The 24,417-nt window shown below is 46.7% G+C and overlaps 1 protein-coding gene and 1 long non-coding RNA gene across 4 annotated transcripts in view; one reads left to right on the top strand and one right to left on the bottom strand.

Moving 5' to 3' along the window:
- epha8 (eph receptor A8) overlaps window positions 1–24,417 on the bottom strand; it is a 91,231-nt gene that overhangs the window by 50,345 nt on the left and 16,469 nt on the right. The window contains exon 2 of the mRNA XM_064305357.1: window positions 12,946–13,010. Coding sequence (XP_064161427.1) covers window positions 12,946–13,010 — 65 coding nt within the window. The remainder of the gene's footprint in view (window positions 1–12,945; window positions 13,011–24,417) is intronic.
- LOC135237846 (uncharacterized) overlaps window positions 1–24,417 on the top strand; it is a 48,449-nt gene that overhangs the window by 17,705 nt on the left and 6,327 nt on the right. For 2 of the 3 annotated variants that reach the window (XR_010324944.1, XR_010324943.1), the window contains exon 2: window positions 1,019–1,108. This is a non-coding gene — a long non-coding RNA (uncharacterized LOC135237846). Of the gene's footprint in view, window positions 1–1,018; window positions 1,109–24,076; window positions 24,175–24,417 lie in introns of those variants that run through there. The other variant, XR_010324942.1, reaches the window with a different exon arrangement.

Consider the following 24,417-nt stretch of genomic DNA (forward strand, 5'->3'; position numbering starts at 1 on the left):
CTTCAACACGTCCGAACCCCCTCTGGCTGATCAGGTACCCACGAGGCCGTGCAGGAAGAGGCTGATGACATCACACGGACCGTCAAATCGCTAGCAACGGCGAGCGCTGATACGCCATTGGCCGTTCCACATCGGGAAGTGGGGGGGGGGGGGAAGCAAGCGTCTTTCTGCGAGCCAAAAATGACTAAATTACTGTCGTGTGAGCAGGTCTGGCAATGTGGCAAGCCTTAGCAGGACGCGATTAAAATAAAATAATAAAAATAAAACGCTGATCTAATTCCTCTCGGGTAGAGCAGTGGGGATCAGCCTACTGTGTGCCATTGCTGAAGAGGATTCTCTCCGTTGAAGAACTGCTTGAAGCTTCTCGGCAGAAGCTTTGATGTGCAGAACAGAGAAGAGGGAGTTTTAACCCTGCCAGTTTCCCTCCCTGACTCAGTCCTAACTGTATCATACTGACTTACTGCTTTATTGTCTCAGCAATAATCAATTGAGCCATATTATGCCCAGGAACATTAACCCTTTAAGGTGTAAGGTCACACGTACGTCATTAGAATTATTTGTAACTGAACATTCTAATGCTGATTTAACACTCACTGCTGTTAATTGGAAGTGATGGAACACTGACTTTTTCAGCACTGATTTTGAAAACACCATCCAAAAAAAACAAAAACCACACTCTTCAAAGGGTTAAATGATAAGATGGGTCATTTAGAGAATTTGGCAGTTGGTGGAGTACATCATTACAATTGCCTGTATGTCTGCGTAGCCTCGTGGTCTCAGTACCATGTTGGTACTGTGGTATTGTACGCGCTGGCTAACCGTGAGAAGGCTCTTAGCCGTAAGCGAGGTTCTCTGTGCCGCCGGTGACTCGATCGTGGCGTTGCCCCTCGCTCACGCTCTAATGACTCATCTCTCGGCACGCTTCGTGCCCAAAAGCGCTCCTCTTTTTTTTGGCTCGGCCTCCCCCCCTCCTCCTCCGGGGCTTTCTGACATTTCCACCTCCTTGTCGCTTTCACAGGAGAGGTGGAAGAAATAGCCCGTCTGCCGCGCGTGAAAGGAGCGGGACGCCAAAACAGGCAGGTGAGACCAGCCTCGTGAGTGTTAATGAGTAAGTGTGACAATATGGCTGACAATGCCTCCGCAGCGTCTGAACTCCCCCTGTGCCCTCACACCTTATTCACTTTCATAGCACTACGTTACTGTTATAGTAGCTTTGAAGGAAGAATATTACTCATTTTGTTTCTGAAGTTCATTGGACGTTTTACAGGTCATATTTCATTTATTGTGTGTGTGTGTTTGTTTGTGTGTGTATATACAGGTATGTATACATGCGCGTGCCTGCGTATGCACACACACACACACACACACACACACACAAATATACGAATATATTCAAAGCAAAATACATTTTTTTTACTTTCAGAGAACATGTCTGAGTGTCTTTTTAGCTGTGCTCCTTATAGCACGTCACAGCCACTTCTATTCCGAGGATTTATACGTCTGCTTTACTGCAGTTCAGCTTGAGCGTCTCGCTCCAACCAGAACCAACACACTCGAGGGTAAAACCTTCAGCCAAGTGCAGCTCCTACACAGCTGTGCCACTGTCTGCGCAGAGCTCCTACACAGCTGCGCCACTGTCTGCGCAGAGCTCCTACACAGCTGCGCCACTGTCTGCGCAGAGCTCCTACGCAGCTGCGCCACTGTCTGCGCAGAGCTCCTACGCAGCTGCGCCACTGTCTGCACCTACACAGCTGCACCACTGTCTGCGCAGAGCTCCTACACAGCTGTGCCACTGTCTGCGCAGAGCTCCTACACAGCTGCGCCACTGTCTGCGCAGAGCTCCTACACAGCTGCGCCACTGTCTGCGCAGAGCTCCTACACAGCTGCCCCACTGTCTGCGCAGAGCTCCTACGCAGCTGCGCCACTGTCTGCGCAGAGCTCCTACACAGCTGCCCCACTGTCTGCGCAGAGCTCCTACACAGCTGCCCACTGTCTCGCAGAGCTCCTACACAGCTGCGCCACTGTCTGCGCAGAGCTCCTACAAGCTGCGCCACTGTCTGCGCAGAGCTCCTACGCAGCTGCGCACTGTCTGCGAGGCTCCTGACAGCAGCGCGCCACTGTCTGCGCAGGCTCTACACAGCTGCGTCACTGTCTGCGCAGAGCTCTACGCAGCTGCGCACTGTTGCGCAGAGCTCCTACACAGCTGCGCCACTGTCTGCGCAGAGCTCCTACGCAGCGCAATCACTGTCTGCGCAGGCTCCTCACAGCTGCGCCACTGTCTGGCAGAGCTCCTACACAGCTGCGCCACTGTCTGCGCAGAGCTCCTACACAGCTGCGCCACTGTCTGCGCAGAGCTCCTACACAGCTGCGCCACTGTCTGCGCAGAGCTCCTACGCAGCTGCGCCACTGTCTGCGCAGAGCTCCTACGCAGCTGCGCCACTGTCTGCGCAGAGCTCCTACACAGCTGCGCCACTGTCTGCGCAGAGCTCCTACGCAGCTGCGCCACTGTCTGCGCAGAGCTCCTACGCAGCTGCGCCACTGTCTGCGCAGAGCTCAGGCTGCAGGAAGCGGTGTGGAGGTGCAAAAAAAAACATTCGCCGATCACGAGTCACCGATCACGACTCTCCCTCCCGATGAACGCAGTTCGCGGACGGCCGACGTAATTCTGACGCAGGCGATGCCCAGCGTGTGTTGCCGGGCGCCGCGCGTGATGCTAATTGACCGGAATAATCGCATCAGGCGCCAAGCCGAGCCTGGATGCGTCGGGCGGCCGTTCGCCGTACGCCGCGTCCTTTCATGTTTCGGTCCGTGACGTTAAATGGCAGCTTCTGCTGGATTCCTGCTGGATTCCTGTGTGCTCGGAGCACCGATGGGAAGGGGACGAGGACGTTGCTTCTCGTAAAAAGAGAGGCTATATTATTCACTGTCTGCTGAACACTTCTCTATATTGAAAAGGGAACCACTGTAGCGTTAGCACAGTGTATTTTGTACAAAAATACTCTGCTGTGCCCCCATGAGACGCTCTGTGTATGTTTGCGGGTCCGGTTGTTAGGGGTGTTAGGTGTTAGCGGATGCTAGCGCGAAGCGCTACAGAGAAAGTCTGGACGTTTGTCCAGGAAGCACACGGATGCCTGCGCCTTGACCAGCCAAGCCTCCCGCGAGGTCATGAGACATCAATACCCCGAGCTCGGGCACGAGGGGTGGGGGCGTGGGGGCGTGGGGGGGTGGGGGGGGGGGGGGGGTTGGGGGGGTGTGCGCTTGTGGTGGAATAACACCGCTGAATTAATTCAGTAATCCAATCAAGTCGTTAACATGACAGGGAGGGCTAGCGCTGGTATCGGAGGAGGAGGAGGAGGAGGAGTCGGTGCGGTGTGATGTGTGTTTGGCTGTAAAACGCCTCGGTGAAACCCCTGATTTAAGATGAATTTTAGTACAGTGAGAATGAGCGCACAGTCCCCTGCTGCTATTAGAGCTGTGAACTACATTATGCCTCAGAGTCATAAATGACTGCTTTTACGTCACTTTGTACAACTGTTTTTACAGCCACTTTAGGGTAACACACGCTCAGCCTCTCTCTGTCACTCCCTCTCTCTCTGTATCTTTTGCTCTCTCTGTTTCTCTCTCTCTCCTTCTCTTTCTCTATATGTCCTGCTTCCTCTTTCTCTCTCTCTGTCTCTTTCTCTCAGTTTCTCTGTATCTATTTTTTCTCCCTCCCTCCCTCCCTCCCTCCCTCCCTCCCTATCTCTCTCTGTTTTTCTGTATGTTGTGCTCTCTCTCTCCCTCCCTCCCCTCCCCCTCTCCCTAATTTCCGTGCTGGAAGCGTGCTCTGTTCTGGCGGGTAGCCCGTGTGCAGTAGCCAGACTATGTCATCAGTTTGTCACAACAATTTTCAGCATGATCCCTCCGAAATCTCTATCAATCGAGACGGCGTGAAGGGCGACAACTGCGATGGAGCACCTGTCCAACTCCTCGGGGCGCTTTCTGGCCTCTAAGAAGGATTTATGACGAGGAGGGGGAGGCAGGATGTAGGGTGGGTGGCGGGGTGGGGGTAGGGGTAGGGGTAGGGGGGGGTGTGGGGGTTGGTCGGATCACAGAATCATCACGCTTTTTTGTTTTGTTTTTTGAAGCCATATTTGTCAGCGCTTCCACCTGTTTTGTCAGCCGTATCGATCCACCCCCAACACACCCCCCCCCCCCCCCTCCCGGAATGAACCCGTCAATGCAAACAAGAGGGCCCGCAGTCGAAATAATGAAGTCTTCTGACAGGGCTGCTCGGGGTCCCGCCGGGGCCCGTCTTGAGTGACTGCTCTCCCAAATTCCCCCCCAGCGTGCTGAGGGGGTCAGGACGTGACCGTCGGCGAACCTTGTGCGAGCGCTCCTCTCCCCCTCGCTGCCCAAATTGGACAGAGGGAAGCGGCTTGTTCTGAGCGATCAACGTGACATTAATGATTCTGTCACCGGAGGAGGGCAAGGGAAGTGTTGTCTAGGTGTTGCTTTGTGTCAAGCATAACAATCCAGTTTGTGCCACATCAAAACCCGAGCGCTGGTCTTGTGTTCCTTTTCCCTGCGGATTCCTGTTCGGTCGTGCAAATTCTGAAGAATCTGCTTTTTTTAAAATTTATTTTTTATTTTTTTGGGAGCATCGACTTTCAGAAAGGTGCTCTTTTTACTTTAAACGCAGAAAGTTCAGGCAGGAAAAATTTAATTTTGCACAGACATTACGTGACAAAATCAGGAGGGCCCCCACATTACATTACATTACATTCATTTGGCAGACGCTTTTATCTAAAGCGACGTACAAAAAAGTGCATTTTCATGATCGTAGACAACTGCTAAACACGGGTTCAGTAAGGTACAATTACTTATTTTGTACAGCTATTTCTAGCCGAGAACAATGAACACTATCCTGGTCTAACATCTGCAAAGCCAAACTAGGCAGAAGAATAAGCTACAGTATTAGGACAAATACAATTTACCAAGAAGTGCAGGGATGGGGCAACATGTAACAAGTGACAGGAAAAAGGGTTTTTTTTTTTTTTTTTGAACACCCACGCAGTGCTCATTGGACAGGTTTTAGTAAGCCTTTGGCTTTCTACTTGAACAGCAAGTCTTAATTTTGTCAGCAGCACAAGATTGAAAACAGATGTGCACCTAGCAGATGTTTGATCATTTTTTTGGTTGCCATTCGATGTGGCTGCTGATATTTCTCCGGAATATTCCTGCTCTGTGTCTTCTGTGTTTGGAGTCACCTGTTGGGTAATGTTTTTGCAGTTTTTGATTTGCAGACCGTACGTAAACAGTATGTAATATCAGAGATGAAGACTTTGGTACCATATCTTATTTTGTATTTTCCATTTCCACAAGCACACTTCCCTGTCATTAAATCTGCAAGTTTTTCGGTTGAGGCTGGACGATCTAGGATTAGCTCACATTCTTAGAAATCTCCTAGATTTCATTTCTGAAATATAAATACGGCGGACACCATTTTATTCCTCTTTTTACGGAAAGGAAGACAACCCGCCATCCCGAGTGAGTTATCTTCTGTGGGCATAGCCATGAAGACGCTGTGCCAGAGTCGTTTATTCCGGTTTTACGTAATGAAATCCGATCAACGCACTGGCTCAGCGAGCTGGTACTAATACCTATGGACACCCCTTATCAGTGGTACATCTGTAGGAATAAATTACTGACGGACTACATTAATCCACTGGCATACTGAATCTGGCACAGCAAACATCATCTGAAAATGTGATCTGAGCTTCGTGAGCTGAGCTTCGCAAAAATCATCGAAATATATCTTTGCGCAAATTTCACAGTTTTTTGTTTTTACGCAATACACACATTTTATTAAGCAGATATTGTGTCAAACTATAAATGTATTTGTCTAAACCTACTCTGCACATGTGTTTGTGTATAAAGCACACCAGACGGAGTGTAGCACAGTGGGTATCGAACACACCGGACGGAGTGTAGCACAGTGGGTAAGGAACTAGACTTGTAACCGAAAGGTCGTAGGTTCGATTCCCGGGTAAGGACACTGCCATTGTACCCTTGAGCAAGGTACTTAACTGGAATTGCTTCAGTATATATCCAGCTGTATAAATGGATGCAATGTAAAATGCTATGTAAAAAAGTTGTGTAAGTTGCTCTGGATAAGAGTGTCTGCTAAATGCCTGTAATGTAATGTAAAGCAGACATGAACAAATAGCCTTTAAGGGCTTTCTCTACTTAAACCAAAGTTTCTTAAACTGTGGGTCGGGACCCAGAATAGGTCGTGGGATTGTATGAAGTGGGTCGTGGAGTGAGTCTACAGTCCACTAGGCTGTGCTAGTATATGTGTTTGATGGGCCCCTGAAAGGCACACAATTTCTAATTTGGGTGCCGATATTAAAAAGTGTAAGAACCAGTGACTTGGACCAATGAAGAGAGTTGCTCCCACCATATTTGCCCAATCAGGGGGACCCGTTCTTCTGTTTCTAGGGATCAGTCTCTCAGCACTGTCCTAGTTCTCCCTCATTTACAGGCTTGGTGATGCGTTAAAAAAAAGTAAAAAAATGTAAAATGATGTTGGGCTTGGACATCGCATCCAGACTGGTCAAAAATACGCTTGCAAGAGCAGCACATTTGTAATGTTCACGCAGTCGGTGCCCAGGCCGGTCCCCAGGGGCCCTCCTCGGGTGGCACGGGCTGCCGCGATGTCGGTTTATCACCGAGCCCCCCTGGGGGGGGGGGGGGGGACACCGTCCCCTCCGCAAGGTTGTCTCCACCGCCGCGGGACCTACCGAGACAGCACTGCGAGCGCACTCCCAAATATCACTCCTCGGAAAACGGGATTTGCAGTGTCATCTTTTCTGCATTTTCTGTCTCCTAATGGCACTGCGGCCACAGATTTATTGTACCTGTGCCTGGATTTCAAATCGCGTGCAGCATTCAATGACGGGAGGGGAGTGGAGGGGAGGGGAAGGGGAGAGGGGCTGGGTGGGGGGTTTTGAGTTAAAGGAACTGCGAAAATCCATACAATGATGGACGCATTCTAAAGAAGTGGCCACACAGCATAACTTCAGCGCGTTGCCTACCGAGAGCATGAACAGGGCTAAAGACCTCCTTAACCCTTTGAAGAGGAGGTTTTTTTAAAATGTTTTTTTTTTTTTTTTCGGAATTTTAAGTCTGCTTTCTAAAACTCCATTGCTTTCAGTTACCAGTTAGTGCATCGGCATTGTGGCATCAGCATTAGAATGTTCATTTAAGAACATTCTAATCGCACATTTGTGATCTCACAGCTGAAAGGGTTATTCTGTTGATGCATTGCATTTACATTCCATGACTGGCATTTAGCAGACGCACTTATAGCGACTTGCACAGCTTTTTTAAAATACAATACCTATGCAATAGGCAGCACACAGGAATTTGCACGGCCGCCATGTTGGCTCTAACAGGGGTGAGTCCAGAATAGGTGCCGTCAGCGCTGCAGGATGAAGGAGTCTCCAGGGGCAACGTGTAGGACTGTTTCATAATTAGCGTCTGGATGTGTTTGGACTGCGGGATCGGAAGCCAGGGAGGCGCTGTCAAGGCGAGCGGAGACGCGGTGTACAGGTGAATCCTAAACGCTGGGCTGAATTACGGCTTGCTGCCTGCTTTACCGAGGAGGTAACTAATAAACGGAGCTGCGCAAGAGACAAAACTCTGAGAAATTAAGGCACAGAACAAGATTAAAGCTGTGGCCATTAGAATAGATCTGTTTAAATCACTTATTTAGGTTTGAGATTACAAATATGTGATTAGAATGTTCTTAACCGAACATTCTACTGCTGATGTCACAATCACTACTGGTAACTGAAAGTACTGGAGTTCCAGAGTACTGACTTGATTTTGAATTTTGAAAAAAAAAAAAAAAAAACTTTCCTAAAAACCTTCTCTTCACAGGGTTCATCGTGCTTATTATTTCAAAACGAGCGGTTTACATTTTATATTCAGTCACACTTCACTTAAAGTGTTTTTGTGCAGCTAAATCCATATGACATAAGTGCAGCTTAAACTTACATCAGTCTTGTATTTAGCCAGTAAAATAATGTGTGCATAGATTTGTCACATTTTGGTGCGTGCACTCCTGCAAAATAAGTAACAGTGGCAGAGGAAATTATGTTAAACATTTTGAAAATATCTGGCCAGATTAGTACTTATTCACCAAAGCTTCTTATCTTATTTGAAAAGAAAGACAAAAGAATGTTATCAAATCCCATAAAAAAGCCCTTGAGGTTATGTGTGAATTTATATATTTACAGTTCTCTGTTCTCAGTTTTTGATATTGTTTTGCGCTCAAAGAACACAAGCACAAACAAGTTTTGAAGTGGTCAGTGGCATTATGCTAAGCATAATAAGTTTAACGGTCATATGCCGAGGCTTCTACTTTGTTTTTTCAGCTGATTGGCTACTCTGAAAGCCAAAGAAATTTACTCTGTGACATGCCTGGGCTTGTACACTGCCTTGTATCTGTGTAGCCCATTCTGTTTTTTGACGGCCTGCGATGGACTGGAAAACTGTCCAGGGTGTATTCCTGCAGCTCGCCCAATGCATGCTGGGATAGGCTCCAGCACCTCCCGCGACCCTGCTCAGGAAAAAAGTAGTATAGACGATGGATGGATGTCTTTTGACCGCCTTGGATTATGTCAAGTGCATTTTGTACTTTAAGTGAGTATAAGGCAATTACACAGCTGTCCCCTCATAAAGTCTGAGTTCTTATTCAGCGCAGGACACGGGGATTAAACCAAGTCTGGCAACCCCCACCCTGTTTAGCGTTTGTTTTATCTCCCTCATGAATATCTTCCATCTCGCTAAATTACCATTCAACATTTCCACTGAGAGATTAAGTAGAGTAAACAGACATTAATATAATAATTTGCGTTCATTTAAAAATCAATCCACAGCTAACAAAAACATTCCAGGTATGAGCTTGTCTGATGCATTAATATTAATGTTTAAACACTGAGATGAGTAATACTCATCTACTGCTTAATACCTGTTGCTGTTAGACACTCCAAACATTTATATTAAAAAAATAATAATAATTAAAAAATCAAGTTTCTTAACTGTGTCCTCGAGACTTTTACAGAGGGTCAAATGACTGGTCACATGATCGAGAAAAGGTGACATCAGGTTCATTCTGTGCTGCTGTCAGTTGCTATAGTGATATTGTTCTAAAGAGGAAGAATTTCCTGGTCTGATATCAGACCCTGGCCATAGACGTGGATGGCTGTGACCACCAATCCCACGAGGTGGGGTTCAACTGACCGCATATTTTCGACAGGGGAGAGAGCCAGAGAGTTTGGGTCGATGGGGTTTCCCCCCTTTCCTGTCACTCAGTAGTGATTCAGTCTGTAGGGCTGACTGTCCGCACTGTCTGTCACCTGCAAGTGACCAGATCGGATTTGCGTGCTCAGGCAGCGTATTCACCTGTTGGCGCGTCTGCGCTGGTTGCTGTGGTAACGACGCGGGAATGCTAAAGTACGCTAGCTAGCGGCGCGATCAAAGACGGTGGCGGGCTTCTCCAATACGGAACGTCTCTCGAGGCTGTAACCTAGCTGGAGAATGGCGATGTCTCCTCCCGCCATTTGCGCCATGGCGATGTCCAGTTCCGATGCGGAACTGATTGAGCGTTCCATCTTGTTTTTGTTTGCTTCTGCATGTGACGGGGGAGAGTGTGACGTCAAATGTGTGAATGTGTGTCGTGTTGTGTTTGACAAAAATAAAACAACATTTTGAATCCAGTCTTAACAAGTCAGGCTAATATGCATCCCTAGGAATGTGATTCGAATCACATTTGAAATCACATACCCATGTAGTTTAAAACTGATTAGTAAAAAAAAAGATTTCATGTAGTTTTTTTTTTTTTTGCTGTTCAGACCTAAAACCAATCAGATTCCAGTCAGACATGCAAAGAAAGAAAGAAAAAAAAAAAAAGAAAATCATATTTGGCTTGCCAATCAGAACGTATTGGCATGGGGCAATCCTCCGGTCTCATGCCTGTGTGACTGAACTGGTGGGTAGCAGTGAACAGACGAGGTGATTGGCTGCACGCGTTTCAAAAAGACACGGAGGCTGGCCTGCGCTGATGAGAATGTCACGAACCAACAAATATGGCGGGATGTGTACTAATAAATAATATTCGGGGCTCTACACTGCTCCCGTTTCTGCAGCGTTTGCTCCTGATAACTGATGTGCGCTAACTGGAAAAATAATTTAGGGGCACATCTCGTAATTGGGAGGCATTTAGTGTGCTCCTACATTTTTCAACTTGGAAAAATTTGGAACTGTCGTTTTTAATCACAGCATTGAGATAACAATGCAAACTGACTCAGTGACTCAGAATATGTCTTTTAGGTGTGCTACATAATCGCTGTTTCACTGTTCTACTGTCCGTGTTTCGCGCGGTTTAATTTTTTAAATACGGAAATGAGGACTTCTGTCTCCTCATTGTTCCAGCAGTAAGGCTGTTGTGCCTGCAGTGGCATTTTCACAAAAAAACTAGCGGGCTGACTACAACATCCAGGCCACCTTGTAAAGCTATACATGCACAGACTGTGTTTAAGAACTGTAAATGGTATAAGGTGTTTACACGCTTTTCAACTGCAGATTATTATAGGCGTGTGCCATGTGTTATTGGGATTTTGCGTAATCGGAATAAGGGCTTAACCCGGTTCTGCTTTTCAGAATCAGGCGTTTACGTGGGCTGTATCGTAACCAGAATACTTGAGTTTTAGAATAAGGTCGGAATAATGATGAGTGTGTAAACAGAGTCATTTATCAGCAGTCTGGAAACACTATGGGTGGCACGGTGGTGCAGTGGAGTTCACCCGTGTTCGTGTGGACTTCCTCCGGCTACTCCGGTTTCCTCCCTCAGTCCAAAGACACACAGGTTAGTTTAATTAGAGAGTCTAAATTGCCCCTAGGTATGGTATAAGTGTGTGTGTGTGTGTGTGTGTGTGTGTGTGTGTGTGTGTGTGAGAGAGACAATGGGTGTGCGCCCTGCAATGGACTGGTGACCTGTCCAGGGTATATTCCTGCCTCTCACCCAATGCATGCTGGGATAGGCTTCAGCACCTCCCGTCACCCTGAGCAGGATTAAGCGGGTATAGATAATGTATGGATGGATGGAAACACTTTCCTGGTAATGACATTGACTGTATAAAACATGCTTCTGTTTCAATGTGTGCTTATCAAAGCAAGCTAAACCGTCGCAATGAATGGTCAGCATTTCATTAAATCTGATTGGTACATTTTTTTTTTTTTGTCAGACTTTTATCATTTAAAATTTATTGTAAGTTATTGTGCTTGAGCTTGGATGCCTCATGAAGGCAACCCACTCACCAAAAGAGCACCAAAGGTAGTGTGATAACCCTTTTATTTATATTCTAAAGTTATCGCCTATCTACAATTTCAAGATGTAATTACTGGTTTGCGCCCAGCTGAAAGTTTAGCATAAAGCATGCTGCAGCTCGATTACATGGAGGCCTGAGCACTTCATTTATTTAGCTTCGTCTGGACACTGTCACAGACACATTCTGGCGAGCGGTGATCATTACACGATTCCCTCTGTTTTATCGCGAGTGAATAATTGTTGCCTGGCAAGGGAACGTTTCGAGCTGAGGGGGAGCATCACGCCTTCAAATCTGACAGCCGCTTGTTGCTAATTGTGACAGTTCAATGCTTGGATCACTTCGTTGTGCTGCTAATTCAATACCCCATGCATCATTTTCCCCATTAGAATATGTAAATTCCTGAGATGAAAACAGACAGCCGCCCTCTCTCTCTCTCTCTCTCTCTCTCGCCCCCTTTCAAGTGCTGAAAGCAGTGGAATAATGTATCGACGTTATGCAAGAGGCCGGCTTTGGGTACGAAGTTGGGCTGGGTTGAGGAAGAGAGCAAGTGTGTGTGTGTGTTTGTGTGTGTGTGCACGTGTGTGTCTGATATTAGGGAGGTCAGACCTCTTTTGGCGATCTTTCAGAAATTCTGTATTTTGACAGTTTAATAATGTCCTAAATGCTACGGTATAGTCAAATAACAGCATATAAATCGCTCATTTGACAGAATATAACGGTTGTTTGCTTTAATGCGATGTTAAGAAATTGGCCGCTTCCCTCGGCATGTAATTGATATTGTTGGAGGGAAGCGCATCATCGCCTGGGCGACTTTTAGGGTGGGGTTTGCCGAAGTCAGCATACATAAAAAAAATATATTGTTGTTCGAACTAGTTTAACCACCGGAAAACATGTAGCTACACTGGCAGGTTAGGTGGCTGTGGCCTGCTATTCTAGCTGCTGGGGATTTGCAGTCCAGAAGGCTGCGCATGCCCTCTTTCCACCGAAATTACAATTTCACCATTCATTACACTAAAGTACTTTATACCACACTGCAGACAAGACGTTGGCAAAGATATACGTGTAAAAATGTTGTCGTTCAATCAAGGTTTGGCTGTCTAGCCATGTCAGAAAACATTTTATAGGGCCTCTTCCTGGCATATCGGAATTGAACAATCAGGATGATGTCAAGATAGAGGTTGGCTACAATTTCAATAACATTTCATTTCAGCAATACAAAATCCCTTCTGGGGTTATTTTGAATAAGATAGCGAGTGCTGATTTTTTTTATTTTTTTGGGGGGGGGTGGGCATTTTGCTTCTGAAATGGCTGTAGAAATCTGCGTCCGTGAGGATGCTGGCAGCTGTAATGTTTTTAGAATATACGAACGTATGAATAAATAATAACCAATTAATATGTAAACCATTTCACAGTGAGTTTTGCTTGTGATAAAATGTGTAACAATGCCTTCAATGTTGTTATAAACACATCTATATCAAACATCAGCGCTAATACATGCAGGCCACAATACATGTTCAGAATTTTATAAAACTAATGGCAATGATGATGATGATGATAATTCAATACTTACCCCATGTGACGGATATGTCAGCCAACCCCAGTCTCCTGATATTGAAGATGTGTCCAGGAGATTTACTGCAAAAACAGAGGATCCTTTCAGATACTAAAAATGTATATCTAATACACACACATACAGTCTATGCACATCTTTTAACTCTTTGAAGAGTAGGTTTTTTATGGAATGTCTTTTTTTCTCTGTCTACATCATTTTTGTACAATGTACATTTCACACACATCACACGCACATGCGCACACACTTGCGCGCACACACACACACACACACACTGCACTGGAACACAGAATGAGTACTGTATGTAAAGGAAAGATATACAAAGCCTCAGGCCTGCGCACTCCATGCCAGTATTCTCAGGAGAAGAAGGACGCAGTGAGATAAAGCTCTAATTGCCTGACTGATTGCCATTCAATTACTTTGAAGTCCTTGATTGGACGATCGATAAGTCAGCCAGCTCCAGAGGTCCAGAGCAGGCATGGACTGTCTGCTGCTCCATCAGGCAGCCGCTCCAACGGGTCGCCTGCGGCCCGACTTTGAGACGATGAAACATCTGAAGCCCGTAACATTGACAACTTCTTCATGGCTCCCCCCAAATTTATTGATACGGCTCACGCCCCAGGGACTCGTCCGGCGGGGCTTCAAGGTGACCCGCGAGGCGGTCCCCACGGGGTTCTGAGGGAGTCCCGAGCCCATCCATCGCGGGGTTCTGTCACGCCGGGCTCCTTTAATGGATAAACTCCCGCTCGCATTTCCCCCGCACCCCCCCTTCCAACCTGCCCCCCCCCCCCCCACCCACCCACCTCCCCCACACACGCGTGTACACGCTCAGGGTTCTCCGTCTTCGCTGACACCTGACGGAACGGGACCCGTGACGGATGTAGTGGTCGCCGCCGATCTTTCCCCTGCCAAAACCGCTTCCTGAAGAATCCAGTGTCACTCCCCAACCCCCCCGCAATCAGGACCATTAACCTGACCCACTTTCCAATGGCCCTGGGACCGCGGAGGTTGATTCAGATGCATTGTGGGCTACTACTACCAGGAAATAAATAAAACAAACCAGGCGAGCAGCAATATGCAATAAAAAAAGTCACTGTTTCTGTACGGCAGGAAGAGCCCTGCATTACTGTACATCGTAAGCTTAAACGGCCCTTTTCCAGGCTCGTGTGAAATGTGATCTATAATCCGTTCACAGAGCTATTTCTTTCCCACCGAAGCCATCCGGGTTAATCGTGTAAAATCTGTGCCGAGCTGAAGATTTGAACCCGCAACTGCTCTGCGTACGATTCTTGTTGCGCGACCCCTATTACCCATTATGCACTGGGGGGGAGGGGGGGGGCGGAATGAGGTACGCAGCGGCTTCCAAATGCACTTTCCGCACAACGGCGAACGGAGAAAAGGCCCGCCGCTCGGCGCCGAAAGGCAGCTCCTCTGAACCGTTCCGCCGCCCTCGCCCAGGCTCGACGAGAGCTCTTCGCTTTTTTGAAGTGCCATTTGATGCTTTCCCCATCCGCGCGAGCGTTTCAGACTCTCGCCTCGCTCCTCTCTCCCCTGCCCCCGTAAACTCTTTCAGTCGAAGCGCGGCTTTCATTAGTGGGAGCCATTTAGCGGATACCATAGGCCGTTCTGCGCGGGAAAAAAAAAACAAAAAAAGCTTTTCGGCGGGTTCGTTTCGCGCGAGTGTTTAATTGGAACTTGAAATTCGTTTGGAAAATTACGGCTGTTCGGTGAAATTTCCCCGCTCGTGTGTGTGTGTGTGTGTGAAACCCGACTTCGAGGGGTAACGCGTTCAAGTTTATTCACGCCGCTATTTATAGCTGCGTGAATCGGCCAGCCGTTTCGCGGAACGATCCTCGGTGCCTTAAAATTTTTTTTCTTTTTTTTCAAATGAACCCACAATGTATTCATCCACACGTATCTGTGATCGCACTAGAGAGTGATGTCAGACGGCAGAAGCCAACACATAAGGGGGGAGATTCTCGCTGTCTCCTCCGGAGAAACGTGTTTTAGTCAGGGGGGGGTCAGAGAGGCTGGGTGACTCGCGCGTCGCTAATTTTCACGCGCTGCCGCTGAAGGGGGCAGTGGGTCAGAGAGAGGGAACAGATGGTTACAGCTCTCCCTCCCTCCCTCTCTCCATCCCTCCCTTCCTCTCTTCCTCCTACCCTCTCTCTATCCCTCCCTCCCTTCCTCCCTCTCTCTGTCCCTCTCCCTCCCTCCCTCCCTCCCTCCCTCTCTCCGTGCCTCCCTCCCTCCCTCTATTCCTCCTTCCTCTCTTCCTCCCTCCCACCCTCTCTCCATCCCTCCCTCCCTTCCTCCTCTCTCCGTCCCTCCCTCTGTCTCTCTCTCTCTCTCTCTCTGTCCCTCACTCTCTCCCTCTCTTTATCTGTGCACTTCTTCCTTTGGTCTTGGAGAGAGGAGGCGTTGGCCTTCCGCGAGATAAAGATCGGGAAGGTCACAGTAATTAAGCTTTCTCCCAGAGTGCACTGATACTGCTCTTCTTTTGCTCCTGGAAAAAATAAATAAATAAATAAATATAACTACCAAAACAAAGATAACTGTTTATTGTTTTATAGCACAATTCCCAGGCTGTAGGGAAACTCTTTTGTATCCAATTTTGAGATCATATTTTAATTCTTATTAAATTGCTTTATACTTATTAAAATGTTTCTTAATGTAATCAGCGTGGTGTTAGGCTCACGTTGCCGATTAAAAGACAATGAGGTACATAAAGAGGGGATTAACATCACCGAAGTAAAGTTTTTTTATTTGGTTTTTGTTCTCCGTAGATTGCGCTCACGCTGTGCGGCAACTCGGAGAGGGTGTTAACGTTCCTCTCCTGAAGCAATCTCCGCCAGGTTTTCCTCCAGACAGGCAATCTTAATAAGCTCTAATTTGATGTAAATGGGCTGGAATATCCGCGCGGCGAGTTTAATTCGACGGTTGCCGCGGTTTCCGCCCAGCGCCCCGTGAGAGGGCGGAAGGAAAGTTTGGCTCAGCGGTTGCATTACATTACATTACATTACAGGCGTTTAGCAGAGGCTCTTATCCAGCGTGACTTACGCACCATTCCACATTTGAGCATTTAAATTGCATCAGCTGGATATATACTGAAGCAATTGCAGGTTAAGCGCCTTGCTCAAGGGTACAACGGCAGTGTCCTACCTGGGGAATCGAACCTGTGCCCTTTAGGTTACAAGACCAGCTCCTTGTCCATTATAACTACACTGCCTCCCGGTTAGCTGTGCAGTTGGGAGACTTCGGAGATTCGATAGCGCCCTGCTACACAGAGAGCTGGCCCGGCGCGACTGAGAGCGGAGCTGGGCACTCCCACCACGGGGCACGTGGGTAATATAAAAGCCGCTCCCTGTGAGGCCCTTTCGAAGATACGGCCGTGGCTCTGCGGTCCCCGCCAAGCGCCGAGAGGAACGTTAAGCTCTTTCCTGTTGGTTTAGAGGGCAAAATTACCCAGAAACCATTTGAGCAGACATCGTTTTGGCTAGCAGGAATATCATCCCCTGGTAATCCATCTGCATCCATTTGCATAATGTGTTGATATTAGACATTGACATCAGTACAAATATGTGGAGAGAGAACTCGCATGCAGAGTCTCTCAGGGCACAGACATGGCACCCGATTCCTACACTCGTCAATGATTTACCTTTTCACTCTTCGTGGATGTTTTGGTGGATGTCGGAATAATCCCCCCCCCCCCCCCCCCCCCCCGCCCCCATTCCTCCACCACTGTCATAGGTTAAAGTATTCCACTCTGGGCGTGCTCGACCGCTCATGGAGAGTTCCAGGAGAAGGTTTCGCTTGACGGCCAGTCATAAAACTTCCTGGGAGGCGATAATGGAAACAGTGCCCCGTTTGTTGAAGGGGGCGAATGTTTCGTCCACTGAGGGGGCTCAGAGCGTTCCCCTGCAGGGCTAGAGCCCGTTCATTCGCCTGTTGGTTTTTTGCGGGGGGAGCCCGGAATGCAGTTTCCTGTTCTCCCCGCTCGCAGGGGGGCCGTTGGCAGGGACGGCGTGTCAGAAATCGAGGCCGGCCCGGGACCCCCCCCCCCCCCGACCGCCTTGCAGAGGAACGAAGTGTCACTCAAAAAAACAGGCCTGCGTTACTGAGAGCGAGAGGGCCAGCATTCCTCTTGAGACCCTGGTGAAATATCACCCGTCTGTACCACCGGCACAGACGTTAAGCACAGTGCCCACAACCTTGGACTGCGCGGCACAATGTGTCAAACTCTTTAGACACTTGACAGCATTGTCAAAGAAAAAATATAAGTTACTCTCCTCCCCCCCGCCCTCACCCCCATTCTCTCAAAAATAGAGTTGGGAACTGTCTCCATGTCTACGCGGGATCTCAGAGATTCTCCGAGAAAGTTACTCATTCTTTAAATAATCTTTCTGTTAAACCCCTGTAAGAATTGATGTCTAAATAACTCATTTTGCGGGCGGCGGGGTGTGGGAGCGTGCGGGCCCCCAGCCCCAACGCCGGCGCTCAGTAACACCCGTTTAATGATCAGACTCGCCGGATGCTTTGAACTTTAAAGTGCTACCGGCTGGCTCCGAGTATTTCATTACCCAGGACCGGGCTTGAACCAGAGTCAGAATGCCTGAAGGAATCATTTTAATATCCACACACTATTTCCTGCCGGTCGCCGCGGAGACGAAAAAAGAGTTTTGATTTTTTTTATACTTTTTTTTTTTTTTTCCCCACCGCCTCCCAAAAAGTTCAGTTCGCAAAAGGCGAGCTGTCATGTCTTTGTCGTTGTACGGAATCTTTTTGAACTGACGGAAATATGAATGCCACTAGAGTCACAATCATTTTTTTTTTTGGACGCCTGAATAATGGAATTGTGCAATATCCTGGCATTTTTATCAGTACATGCTGCCAGTCTGAAAAAAAGGTCAGAGTATATATATATATATATATATATATATATATATATATATATATATACACACACATACAGTGGGTGCCATAATGTTTAGGACAAAGCCATATTTTTTTCTTGATTTATCTTTGTATCTCTATTTATTAAAGTGTTTTAATGCATTTTGTTTTCATCATGTAGAAATAACTTTTTATACATAGCCCGCCCATTTCAGGGTGCCATAATGTTTGGGACAAATGGCATCACAGGTCTTTCTGATTGGTCAGGTGTGTTCAATTGCAAAGGTGTGGGAGAGCTTTCAGTATGTAGTCTTGATTCTAGGCTTTTAATTTCCTTTGGAGTCTGTCATTGGTGTTTGTCAGCATAAGGACCAGAGTTGTGCCAATGAAAGTCTATTCATCCATTATCTAACCTGCTTATCTATCCTGGTCAGAGTTCTGGGCGGTGCTGGAGCCTATCCCAGCATGCATTGGGCAAGAAGCTGGAATACACCCTGGACCCGATGCCAGTGCATCATAGACCAGTCGCGCATGCACTCATGCATGCAGTTTAGACTCTCCAGTTAATCTAACCTGCATGTCTTTGGACCGTGGGGGGAAACCGGAGTACCCGGGGGAAACCCACGCGGACACGGGGGGGAACACGCAAACTCACAACGCACGAGAAACAGGCCTGCCCACTGCACCGTGCCACCCCCAATGAAAGTCAAGGAAGCCATTATGAGGGCGAGAAATATGAAAAGAAAACAGTCATAGTCACAAAATCACAAAGGGCCTGGTAGGAAGAGCTCCAATGACCTTCCGTTCCAGTGAGGCACTTATTCTACATCGCTTTTGACGAAAGTGTCTGCCAAATAAATGTAATGTGAGAACTGTACAGTTTATGACTGAAGAACATTATAACTCCCTGAAATTGGGGGTGACACGGGGGGGGGGGGCGAGGGGGGTATGGAGGGGATGGGTTGTATAAAAAAGTGTTGTTATTTCTACATGGTCAAACCAAAATGTATCAAAATACTCTCTAATGAAAGCTGAGAATATTCACTTTAACCACACATGAATTGTTTGATTACAACGCTAGAAGTATGGAGTGCAGAGCGGCAAATTTCTCTCACTTTTTTTTTTTTTTTCCCTCGCCCAAGAACAATGCCATGAATAGAGTAATTTACCCTGGAAACCAACTAATGGGCGTGATACCCCAAAATGCACTGCACGTGTTTCAAAGTCACAGCAATGGATGATGATTTCTTGGGGAAGCAGTTATTTGGAATAATGCTGACAAATACGTTATATAAAATATGTGTTTCTGTGTAGACCTTGGGGAATTGGTAACCCAGAAACCTGTTCCTGGTTATCTCTGTGGGGAGATTGGAAATGGCTCTACCTGCTATCTTTTGAGGCATCTTTACAACCTACAAAATTGCAAGGGTGGCATTTAAAGGCTTGGAATATTTGTGGCTCAAATTAATATGCAATTTTTGTAATCATAATGATCTGATTGCCAAGTCAGGTACTATTATTATAAGGACATTCGTGAAAAAAAAACACCATGAATTAAGATAACATGCATTATGCAGCTCATTGAAACTCTGGAAAAAGTGAAAGTTTCACTGATAGGTAATTTGCTATGAAGGGAATGATACTAATGACTGACCTTAACACAGAATCAGGGTTGAAGGTTTTAAATAGCAGCCTGTGCTACACAATACGTCTCATGCATGCAACATGTGTGCTTAAGGACTTATGTAAAAGGTGGTAATGCAGTTATAATGTGGGTAATGTTCCTGATAAAATATTGCTCTATTAGATCACTAATTTAGTGATGATATCAATCAGTCAGCTGATCTTAAGCTGGTCCAGAATAAATTGCAAGGTATTAGATATAATATTTAAAAAATGAAATATTTAATAGAGTTACTGTACAAAATTAAATCTTGCATGTTGTGAAATATGATCGCTGTTGGAGATAGTGTCCATGCCTTATAGAAGAACAGTGTTGGTGAAGGTAATTGCTTGCAATAATCATATTGTATACCTGTGAGCTACAAGGTTCAAGGTTCATATAAAGAACCACAAAGGTTCATGCGTGTGTTGTGCAAGGGAAAAAAAAACAGGAAGAACAAACCACAACATATACCTGAATATCATAGGTCACCAACATTAGTTCCGTACAGATGTATGTAATAAGTGTACTATGCTATACTGTTTAACATATATATGTAGAGTATATGAGGTCACAGTACTAACATGAACTATCTTCCGATCTACTAATGAATAGCACCATACACTGTAATTGTCTCTTAATTAGTGTCTGTGCCTATCGTATTGATTTGAAAGACCATGGGAAACAGCAGTGTGGGTAAAAGGCAGTGTGAGGCCTGTGAACAGTCCTCCACCTCTCACCCCTTAGTCCTCCTAACGAAGCGCCGGTCGTCTCTTCCACGGCTCGGCCTTATTTATTCTGTACAGGAGGGGGGAACACAGGGCCCTCAGACTAAGGTGTGCAATTATTCATCTGTGAATAGAAATAATTACAGAAACAAACAAACGCGGGGTGGGGTGGGGGGGGGGGTAAACCTTGCGCGCGTATCGGAAACGCTGTTCGGTACGGCGTGCGGACTATTAATGGAGGGGGGAAAAAAAGCAGCCTTGCATTCTAATTAGGTATTACATCAAAGGCTTTTCAGCGCTGACTCTTATTGGAGGAACATATAGAAGCTTCGTACTTTTCAAAAGGCGAAACTGAACAAGGGCGAGTGCCATCTGGTTAAAAATTCCCCAAATTGTCGGCCGAACAAAAGACGTGTTACTGGTGAGATTTGCTTCCCCGCAGCAATTATCCTTTCCCCAATTAAAAAAAAAAAAAATCTTGATGTTTGGGACGCCATTCTACGCTGCTGCTCTGTAGTTCTGTTTTAAAACTCCAGTACCCTCAACACACAAATGCATATATGTGCACACGCATGCACGCACACACACCATGACCACATGTGCTTGTTCCCTCAGCTCGCAAATGCATACATGTGCATGTGCGCAGGCACGCACAGACACACACATGCACACACACTCACATGCTGCACACACATGCACATGCGCACACACACGCATACATACACACAATGCACAAACACACACATACACAGACACACACGCACAGACACACACATGCACACACACTCACATGCTGCACACACACGCGCACACACACGCATACACAAACACACACATGCACACCCACTCACACACACACACACGCACACACACACACACACACACAACACACCAAAACACGAAACACAATGCTTCACAGAAGAAATAACACCGCACAGATCTGATGAACCCACACACACAGACATTCCTGCGGGATTGAATTCGGTTTTGGATGTGAGAAGCCGCACATCGTGTCCTTCCACATCAATGCATTCTCTCGCCTTAGATGTGCCAGACAACTCTGCCTTGCCATAAGTAATCAAAAACAATGATTTCTGTAAAAAAAAAAAAAAAAAAAAAAAAAACAAGTGATGGAGTAATCTATAATTTGTCACATGAGGGGGTGTTTCCCAGCAGTGTTTGGGAAGTCACAGCATATTTGGGGAAGCCTGATACCACAGGCCTTCATCCTGTCTTGCATTAATGTGCTCTCGCTCTCACCTGCTGTGTTCACACAGAAGTGCTGTTATGTTCCCTTCTCTCTGTAACTCGCGCTTGGTTCTGAGGGAGGGGCGGGGGAGGGGGGGGGGGATTTTCAGAGGATATATATGACCATTTTTCCAGCCCCATGTGATTACGGTGGTTACAGCTCTTGCTCTTATAATCATGGCTGCAGCTCATGGCTCAGTCATGCCAGAGACTAATTAGCTGCCCCTGCCTCTCGGCTTCATGATGAGCATTAAAAAGAGATGGACTGTAGGTAATGTCCCGGGCATAGGCTGGCTGTCCTGTTCAGGAGGCTGCCCGTGGGCACCAATGTGTTTCACACTGCAGACGCCAGGAACTGCTTTCGCATAATCATGCAATCTCTCCTTTCTATGAATGTGTAAGTAGTTTATTTTTAATTTTTTTATTTTTACTTTACAGTATTTTTTATAGATATAGGTCACCCTGCGATTGGCTTGTGGATGATTCTAATGCGTCAGGATGAAGAGTGCTGCGCACTGCTTGATTCCGAGCCGAATGTGCATGTAGGCCACACGGTGTGCTATGCTACAGACATTTCATGCTTACATACGCAGCATTAGAAAACTAAACCTTCAGTGTATGCACTTTTGTGATGTTCAAGGTGAGGACCGCATTTGCAGTACCTGTCAAAATGTGCTGTGGAATAAACCATATCAATAGCAGCGTCGTATGCTGAGCTATTCATATTGTTTTTATTTTAGAAATGTGTGAAAGTGTCAATTTACACATTGTTTTTACATTTATCTTTATATTTACATGCGTTAATGCAGCATTTTTTACTTTTCAATGCCTTCCGTAAGTTACGGACATCGCAAACGCAGAAGATCAACTTTGTATCAACCTGATACGACGACTTTGTGAAAAGGCTACGCAAGAGCAGACACGACCTAGCCTGCGAGTTTCATATTTCCGTCTTATCCATCCATTTTAATAAAACTGTGTATCCGACTGGAAGGAGGCTTAATATTTAACCACTGCGCGTGATACTTTTTTACACCAATATCTTTACAACCAGCTTTGAGACGCAAGATGAGTGCCGATAATGACAAGAAACAGCGCAGTAATAATTTCTGCTGCTACTTAATAACTTTTCATTCACCTCCCGACGCGTTTCCAGAACCAACGGAGATTCATATTTAAACTGGAGTGATGGAAAGAGCACAGCATGGAGAAACAGAAATGGGGGAAAATAATCGCAGCCAAACAAATCAACATCGTTATAATGGTCTGACGCAGCCGACGTTTCGTTTTAATACCACACTTGCCTCTACCTGTCTGCCATTTCTCCGAGGCACATGCTTTTAAATTTCACCACAAGGCAATTTATCTTTTTTAATGATATTGTGTGTCCACAACTTTTACACTCAAAGAATTTTAATCTGTATGTAAAGGAGTTTTTTTTATTTATAAAAAATGTTTTTTTTTGTTTTTTTTTAAACAACGCAAGAGCGTGTGCGTAGTTCGCCTGCTCTGAGCGGGCAGGGGACGACAAACACTTGCAATTATTTGCAAGTCAAAGATAAGGAGAGACGTAGAGCGAATCCCGGACATTTCCCCCCACCAATTGAACCGTAATCTGAAGGTGCGACCATTACAAGGATGCCGGATATCATCTGCAGGACCTCTGGGAGCGCATTCTAAGGGCTCTGATGGTCTGCAGGAGCGCGAGTGTTCTGAGCGCGCTCAGTTTACCCGAACTCAGGTATCGGCTCGGATTCTCCATCAGGGGGCCGGTAATTTTGTCTGGGGAGTGAGCTGTGGGGGTGTCTCCCCCCGGGGGGAAACGGGCCGAAGCCGGGCGGACTGCCTCAGAGAGGGAGACCAATGGGACCCCAGGGGGACCCCAGTGGGACCCCAGAGAGACCCCATGGTTTTTTAAAAAAATAAAAAATTTCCCCACAAACCACATTTGTGTTGAGGAATGTGGGTCTATTTATAGACGGGGTGGAGGGTGGGGGGGGGGGAGGGGGGGGATAGCAGCTCCTGACGTCAGGAGTGGAGGATCCAGCGACCTGACCTGAGCACGCTCACGGCAGGACCCGCTAACACATTGCCGGTTTTCCATCATCAAACAAAAGGGGGGTTTGGGGGGAGAGGGGGGTTCTGGGGGGTGGAGTTGGCATGCCGACGGGCGCCTGGCGCCGCGAGGGACGGCGAGAGGTGGGAGCTGGGGAGGCAGATAATTTCAAACCGGCCCTCTTCACAAACGTATTCGCACAAAAAAAAAGATTTTCAAAAAATTATGCAGTTGGCGACTTTTCTAAAGCAAGCGGAGGAGAAAAAAAAGCTGGAAGGAAGCCGACACCACAGGCTCCGCTCTGCAGATCGTACTGATACGGCGTTGGGAGCTTTAGACCAAAGCACCGCTCTCTGTAGTACCCACACTGGTGTAGTACTATGCAAGCCACAGGGCTTTATCTTAGCAACCCAGCGCTTTGAATGGAAGTGACTTCGCAGCCAACAGCTGATGACAGAAACTCACCTTGCCCACAGAGCAGCCATTTAGACAAAAGCGGACCCTTCAGCTGAGTGTTTCTCCTCTGCATTTATCATATTACAGGCCGGGTCGTAAATGGAGAGGAGGGGACAAACGTGTGAAGATAACAGAAAGGTTTTTTTTTTCTTTCTGTTAAGTCCCTAGTGGCAGATGTATTAGAGGACATCCTGTAATAATTTGTGCTTCTATGTATTTGTTCATTTTTTTAATATAATTCACGAAATTGATCATTTTAAACAAAGTTCCTTAAAAATATTCCTTTTTTTGTTTTCCCAGGCCCAATGCTCAATGCCTTTCAGTATGTACCTGGGGAGCTGTTCTCAGATGAAACGTAAACACATCTTCCCGCTCATTTGCGGAATGAAAAATAACGGGCGGGCACATTTTCTTATTGTCGCCGCTGC

The sequence above is a fragment of the Anguilla rostrata genome, chromosome 13, assembly GCF_018555375.3.
Source record: "Anguilla rostrata isolate EN2019 chromosome 13, ASM1855537v3, whole genome shotgun sequence".
In the NCBI taxonomy this organism is placed as follows: domain Eukaryota; kingdom Metazoa; phylum Chordata; class Actinopteri; order Anguilliformes; family Anguillidae; genus Anguilla; species Anguilla rostrata.